This window comes from Arachis ipaensis, chromosome B10, assembly GCF_000816755.2.
Source record: "Arachis ipaensis cultivar K30076 chromosome B10, Araip1.1, whole genome shotgun sequence".
In the NCBI taxonomy this organism is placed as follows: domain Eukaryota; kingdom Viridiplantae; phylum Streptophyta; class Magnoliopsida; order Fabales; family Fabaceae; genus Arachis; species Arachis ipaensis.
Window position 1 is genome coordinate 125,857,649 of NC_029794.2, and position 8,190 is coordinate 125,865,838.

The following is an 8,190-nucleotide window of genomic DNA, read 5'->3' on the forward strand; positions in this document are numbered from 1 at the left end:
TTTTGAAATTGTTTTGCTTTTAATAAACTAAAATATCTAAACTATTCTCTTGATGGAAAAGAATGATTAAATTTAGAGTTAATGAACTATAAACACAACATGCATAATTATTTTTAAAGGAGTTACCACATATACTAATTATAAGTATTCAATTATTATAAAATATTTAAATCGTTGATTTTTTAATTGATAATTCAATGTTGTATTTTTTTCCTCTAAATTGGAGAAGCCCAATGATGAATCGAACTGTATTATATTCATCTATTGGCAGCAAAATAATTTGGACTGTGACAAAACACAAACACAAACATGTGATAGCTAACATTTGTACTGTATAGTTTACCACTTGTCACACTTATTAGCTTTGTCGCCAGCTTACTTTTCCATAAAATAATTAGTTGACAACCAACCCCATGTATAGTGGCTAAAAAATTTAGATATGAAAATAGGACTATTGTTATATTTTAATATGGTAATTTTTTTATGTTTTTTAAAATTATGGAAGGTACACAAATCAAAAGATTTGATTTGTGTTTAAAAAATTTTAAAAATTTGGGGTACATAAATTGAAAGGTCTGATTTCTATATTTGTTAAAAATTGGACGGTCCGATTTGTACTCCGTAAATTAAATCATCTCACATCTTCAAAAAATACCACAATAAATTACAATTTAAAAAAATACTATTGTTAACCCAATATTAAAAATAAAAATGTGCATGTATAGTTGCATTATATATATAACTAGCATATTAATTTTTTTATTTATTAGTTAAACGTGCATAATAAAAATGATAAATTAGTTATTAGAATAATAAACATCTTATATTCTAACTAAAAAATTATTGGATTTAGGTCATCAAGATATCTTAGAATTAAATCTTAAAAATATATGATGATTGATGAATAGTTTTAGTTAAAAAAAATGATAGAAGATGAATACTTTTAATGAAAAAAAATAGAAAATTGGCTAAATTAAAGTTGATTCATAAAATTACTTTCACTATGTTCAACTAAAATTTCTCTTATATTAAAGGAAGGAAGCCAAAAGAAAAATTCATAAAAAAATCTGACAATAAAAAAAAACAGACATTTTCACAGCTGTGCCTGTACCGGAAAATGATTACTGGCAGATACTTTCATGTGGTACAATAATTGCATGCAATGTACTATTTTGTTCCAAAAACAGTAAAAGGAGATAGAATATAATATATTAATTAAAATCAACGTTTAAAATTATTTTTTTTACAGTATATATAAGCAACGTTGCTCTCATTTGTAAAGTAAGATTCACCACTACATGATTGAATAAATAATTCAATATATATCATTAAAGCATTTCTATGTACAAAATCAATAACTATATGTTTAATTTGCAGAACGATACAACATATTTTGGAGCTACCATTGGCAGGGTTGCTAACAGAATTGGAGGAGCTCAGTTTACATTAAATGGAATCCATTACAAATTAATTGCTAATGAAGGAAACAATACACTTCATGGTACATATATACTAGTGCTAGTACTATATACGTCTACTTTATTTCCCTAATTTGAAAACATATAATTCTAATTTAATTAATTTCTATTACTGCTAATAACAAGATCTGATGAAGAAATTAAACATGTCACATATAAAGATTGTCTCATAATTGTGCTTGTCCTCAACTTACTTAGGTGGACCTAGAGGATTTAGTGATGTGCTTTGGAAAGTGATAAAGTATCAAAGAGATGGTGATAGACCCGAAATCAAATTCAGCTACCACAGTTTTGATGGTGAAGAAGGTAATAAACCGAATGTTTTTCACTTGAATCATTATACAATAGGGTTAATATTTAAACTTTTATGAGTAATTTTATATGAATTTCACTTACAATATATAAAACAATTAATAATAAAAAATGGTCGTTGCACTGATATGAATATGTCTTTCTCTGTAAATATGACTTAAGACATCTTCATCCGATGTTGATAAAATTTGTAATGAGAATATTGAAAATTTATGTTTTAGGATTTCCCGGTGACCTATTGGTAACGGTGAGCTACATCCTAAGTGAAGAATCGAGTTTGAGCATAGTCATGAAAGCAAAAGCCTTAAACAAAGCAACACCAGTGAGCCTGGTTAACCATGCATATTGGAACCTAGGAAACCACAACAGCGGCAACATCCTTAACCAAGTTGTTCAAATCTTCGGGTCCAAATTCACACCGGTCGATGACAACCTCATTCCCACTGGAAACTTCTCGTCCGTCCAAGGAACCCCATACGATTTCCGTAAGCCACAAGTTGTTGGCTCTAGGATTGACCAGTTATCCAAGACCAATGGCTATGACATAAATTATGTTCTTGACAATGACGAGGATGAGATTAGGGTTGCGGCTATTGTCACGGATAAGAGGTCAGGGAGAGTGATGAAGATTGCGACGAATCAACCGGGATTGCAATTCTACACTGCGAATTCCGTGAAGAATGAGAAGGGGAAAGACGGGTTTGTGTATCAGCCGCGATCGGCGTTGTGTTTGGAGACTCAAGCGTTCCCTGACTCCGTCAACCATCCCAATTTTCCGTCAACGATTGTCACGCCGAGAAAGCCTTACAACCATCTTCTGTTCTTCAAATTCTCCACTACCGATGCTCCACCTGGTTTTTCAGAGTCATAATAACAACTTCAATTTGTTATTAACTTATTATGGATTTTTATAATAAGAGGTTGTGTTGGTCAAAACGTTCAGGCCCTATTCCTGAGAGAAGCAGGAACTTAGCATTGGAGAAAAGAGAGAGTTCCAGCAGTTTTGAGAACAGAGAATCTTTTTAAATAAGGATTCATAATGTCCAATAATAACTTGCTACTTGATAACTTATTACAAAAATAAATAATTATATAAAATTTTAATTAATTAAATAATTATAATAATTAATTATATTAAATAATTATATTTTTATTTAATTAATAATTTATATTTTAATTAATTAATTAAGTGGGACCATAATAGGGACTAAAACTAGTTCCTCTTAATGAAGAAGAGAGATGCTTTGAGTTCATATTTACTGTTTATGACACAAAAATTGATGTGAAATTATTTTTTATGACAGGTGGGCCATAAATAAGAATTTGGATGAGTTCCCTATTGAAAATGGTCTAACTCTTTGATGTCGGTTAGAATCCGTGAATTCGCTACTTTAGCTATTATTTTGGAAAAAATATTATCCATACATTAAAATAATATATTCCTATTTTTTTATACCTAGTCAAACGTCAGGCTTTATAGGTAGCTTACATGACTCACTAACCAACAATAGCTGACTCAGCAAGTATAACTAACTTAAGCAGCTCCTTGTAACTAATTTACTAACTGTAACTAATAACTTTTACTCTCCGCAGACCGCAGCTATATATGTATGTATGTGGATTTCTCTTCTTCTTATGAGGGTGTGATCATATTCTCTTTCACGAGTAATGAGAAGAAGAAAGTTCTAGAAGCATGTGGAATGAGCTGAAGTTAGTTAGAAGGCTAGTGACGTGGGTCACCAGTTTGTTTCGGTTTGTTACTGTTAGTTAGGTAGTAGTCTCTGCATGCAATTATAAGCAGATAGTTTCACGTGTTATATATATGAAGCTACTAGAAATAGCTAGCTTGTAGTTCAATCAAGCACCAGGTTCAGTCATAATGAGAATCACCAATTCTCTCACAAACCATTCTCTCTGTTTCTCTCTCTCGTTCTCTCATTATTATTACACTACCCGCAAAGTTCACCAAAAATTAAATTACCATAAATTAAGAGATCCGAATTTTTTCAGTATATAAACCAAGATCCTAAGTCAATTATTTCTTTTCAGTTCTCAGTCATGTATTAAAGGGAGCTTTAAACAACTAAACAATTTTGCTTGGCATCATAAGCTTGGTAGGTCAATATTCTAAAGACTTTTTTTTTTGGTAGAGACAGAGTAAAGAAAAAAGAAAAGGACAAAGGAAGAAAGAAAAAAATGAAACAGAAAAAACCCAATTAAGCTAAAAGATGGTCACACGGGGGTCACTGCTTTTATAGTCACACGCTCTCGAACCTCATCCAGCGGGGCAAACCATTCCATAGAGTCAATTAACCCCCAATCAGCCACAGAATTTATCTCCCTAGAAACAACATTGAAATAAACCCACCCACTCCAAATGAATACCATCGAGTTAGAATATCAGCAATATTCGACCGACTTATCTCGGCAATCTGAGAAGAAATCAAGATGAATGCGTCAAGGCTATCAGTCTCATAAACAACCACTATTTGAAAATTACTTATTAGACATGAATATTTTTGATAGATTTTATCTCAAAAAAATAGAGACAAATTTTGTAAAAAAATTTTCGTCAAAAATAAAAAAAAAATGAATTAAAATGAATTACAGACGTAAAATAGAATCTGTCGATAATTCTATCAAAAAAATTAGTATTTTTTTGTGGAAAATAATTACCAACAGAAAATCCATCTGTATTTAAATGAACAAAATGTTGCATTTTATTAAATTATTATAGAAAGAAAATCTGTCTGTAATTTAAAATATTCCGTAAGAAAATATTGAGTTAAACCTAACTTAAACCCACTTTCTTGAGCTCCATTCACACTCCACATAAATAAAGCACGAGCTTCTTCCACCGCTACCGCCATTGCTCGCGTCACACGATCGATCTCTGTCATCCCTTGTGTCACACAAGCCCCTTCCGCCACCGATCTCGTCGCGCCTGCTCCCTTCGTCACCATCGTCGCAGAGCTCTCTCCGCCGCTCTCGTCGCGTCTGTTCCCTTCATCACCATCATCGCAGAGCTCTCTTCGCTGCCACTCTCGTCGCATCTGCTCCCTTCATGAATTTCAGGTATACTCTGATTTTGTGATTCTGTTGCTTAGGGCTCAATTTTTTTACGTCAATTTTAGGTTTATCAAATTTTCTTCGCAGTTGCTATCTTCTTATTGTTGTTCATACTGATTGAACTTGTTATAGTTGTAATGATGAAAGAGGTTCATCTTCACATACTGGTATCTCGAAACAGATGGAAATTTTGCCCTTTTTCATTCTCTTTTTTCTATTTAAATGTTTCTAATTTCTAGCTTAGGGATTCGATCACATGTTTTGAGTTTGTTCTACAAATCTATTCTATTTGTGATTTTTTGTGTGTGGATAAATGCATTTGCTTTAGTTTGAAATGAACAACATTTTATCTCAATTTGAGCTTGAACAATTTATATCGAGCTATTACATGTATAATTCTAGTTGTAGTTCTTAGTTCTTTAGTTACTACTCTGAAGAAACAAAAAGTAAGCATATTCACAATATTCACAATAAGCAGTAATAAGGTACACATTTGCAATTCTCCAGCAACGGCGCCAAAAACTTGATGGAGGAAAAATGTCGGTATAGATTTTCACAAAAAATATCGCGTTGCAAGTATAGTTCTAAACCGACAATTAAACTTCAATCAATGTTTAGATTGTTTGTCACAAATACAAACCCAATAAAATTAACTGAAGTATTTAAATCTCGAGTCGTCTCTCAAGGAATTGCAGGGAAGTATGTTTATTATTGGTTTTGGGAAAATATATTTTTGGGTTTTTGAAATGAGGAACAAGAAAATATAGATTGCGAGAAAAATAAACTAATAACTAAGAAGGCTCTTAGCAAGGATTGAGAATTAGAAGTCCTATCCTTATTATCATCATCAATTGTGATGGTAAATGTGAATTGCCTTCACTTAGTTAACCTCTAACCAATGGAGGAAGGTCAAGTGCATACAATTAACTTGAGTTCACAAGTCCTAGTCAACTCACAGTGAGAGACTAGCTTTGGTGAAATTCAAGCTAACGGGCAATCTCCAATTACCATTTAACAAAAGACTTTTGATAACTCAAGAGTCTCTAAATAATCAATCCAAGTCAAGAACATAAAAATCTAAATTAAAATCCACCCAAACATTTTATCAAACACTTGGAAGGCACAAAATAAAAGCATAGAAAAGTAATAAGAGAATGTAAAATTTAAGACCAACAATTGCAAGGAATCAATAATAACAAATGAAGAAGGAAGCAATAAGCATGAAATACCTCAAATTGCATTAAAAAGGAAATTGAATCTAACATGAAGAGTTCATAAATTAAATTAGGAATGTAAAGATGTCAACAAGAGAAAATAAACTAAGATGCTAGAATAATAGAATGTAGAAGAGAAACTAAATTACTACAAGATGGAAATCTGAATTGGAGAAGAAATAAAACTAAAAACCCTAAAACCTAGAGAGAGGAGAGAGCCCCTCTCTCTAGAAAACCTACATCTAAAACCTAAAGTGTGTGTATGAAAGTGATTGATCCCCCCATTCCAGCTCCACTATGAAGCCTCTAATATGAATTTTCGGGCCTGAAACTGGGTCAAACGCAGCCCAGAAATTGCCTCGAGCATTTTCTGTTAATTGCAGCACGTGGCGCTCGTCACGCGTACTCGTCAGCCACGCGTACGTGTCGATGGACTTTTCACTGGTCATGCGTACGCGTCAGCCATGCGTGCATGTTGTTTGTCTGCTGCACCAGTCACGCGTACGCATCATCCATGCGTGCGCGTCAAGGCCAGCTTCTCAAAACTTCAATTTCTTGTTTTCCTTCCTTTTTTGCATGCTTCCTTTCCATCCTCTAAGCCATTCCTACCCTAAAAAACCTAAAATCACTTAACGCACGTATCACGGCATCGATGGTAATAAAAGAAGATTACAAATTGGCAATTTTAAGGTCAAAGAAGCATGTTTCAATCATAGCACAAAATTAAGAAGAAAACTTAAAAACACGCAATTTATATGGATAAGTGTGACAATAATTGACAAAACCCACTCAATTCAATACAAAATAAATCATAAAATAGTGGTTTATCAGTCTCCCCACACTTAAACATTAGCATGTCATCATGCTAAGCTCAAGGGAAGCTATAAAGGGGGAAGAGGAATGGTGGAATTTATGAAATGCAACCTATCTATATGAATGCAACTAAATGCAAAATGCTTTTACCTACTTGGTTAAAAGTAAATCAAATTATCCAAAAATAAATATGAACTGGATTCCACTAATTCAAATCATAAAATAAAGTACACATAGACTTGCAAGAAGAAAACTCGTGAAAGTCGGGAACAAAGAATCGAGCATCGAACCCTCACCGGAAGTGTATACACTCTAATCACTCAAGTGTTTAAGGTTCAATTCTCTCAATCCTCTACTAATCTTGCTTTCTAAGGCTTGCTCTTTTTCTACTAATCAATAAAAATTTAATGCACAAATACACATATCAAGAGGTCTTTTCAAGGGTTATAATGGGATTAGGGTCAAGGTAGGATTGTATTTGGTCAAGTGCACTAAAATCCGAATCCTTAATTAACCTAAACTTCCCACCTAACTTAAGACAATCCATGTAATCAGAATATAAAATCTAACTACCCATTAACTATGTTTACCACATATTCATGCATCCCAATTTTGAGTACAACTCACATGCATTGCTACCACCACTTACTTTGGGGCATTTTGTCCCCTTTTTATTGCTTGCTATTTTTCTTTTCCTTTTCTTTTTTTTTATTTTTCTTTTCTTTTTATTTTTCTTATTTTTCTCAATGCATATGATTAAGGTATTGAATGCAAGAATATGTGCTCAACTATCTTTTTTATATTTTCACAAAAAAAGTCTAACATACTCAATTCCCAAACCAAATATTGCCAAACCCAACTTCCCCACACTTAAATCATGAACACTTTCACTAGTCTAAGCTAACCAAGGATTCAAATTAAGGACATTTATTATTTTTCGCTTAGAGTTAATGATGTGCTAACATAAAGAACAAATAGGGGTAAAATAGGTCATGAATATTTTCACTAGTCTAAGCTAACCAAAGATTCAAATTAAGGTTATTCATTGTTTTTTCTTAGAGTTAATGATGTGCTAAAGTATAAAGAACAAATGGGGTAAAATAGGCTCAACATTGGTTTGCAAAAGATAATGAAAAGGTAAGGCTATATGGGTATGTGAGCTATAGTGAAACAAGGCCTCAATCACGTAAGTGTATGCATATATCAAACAGTGAAAATATAGAATCAAGCAAGACAAAGATCACAATTTTAGAGAGAACGACACACACCATAATAAAACATTGGTTGATAAGATGCAACCAATC

At 32.6% G+C, this 8,190-nt stretch overlaps 1 protein-coding gene across 1 annotated transcript in view; it reads left to right on the top strand.

Annotated features, from left to right (window-relative positions):
- Positions 1-2,800, top strand: part of LOC107623025 (aldose 1-epimerase-like) — a 3,569-nt gene extending 769 nt beyond the window's left edge. Inside the window, exons 3-5 of the mRNA XM_016325146.2 lie at positions 1,378-1,501; positions 1,677-1,784; positions 2,012-2,800. Of these exons, the coding sequence (XP_016180632.1) occupies positions 1,378-1,501; positions 1,677-1,784; positions 2,012-2,661 (882 nt within the window). The 3' untranslated portion in view covers positions 2,662-2,800. The remainder of the gene's footprint in view (positions 1-1,377; positions 1,502-1,676; positions 1,785-2,011) is intronic.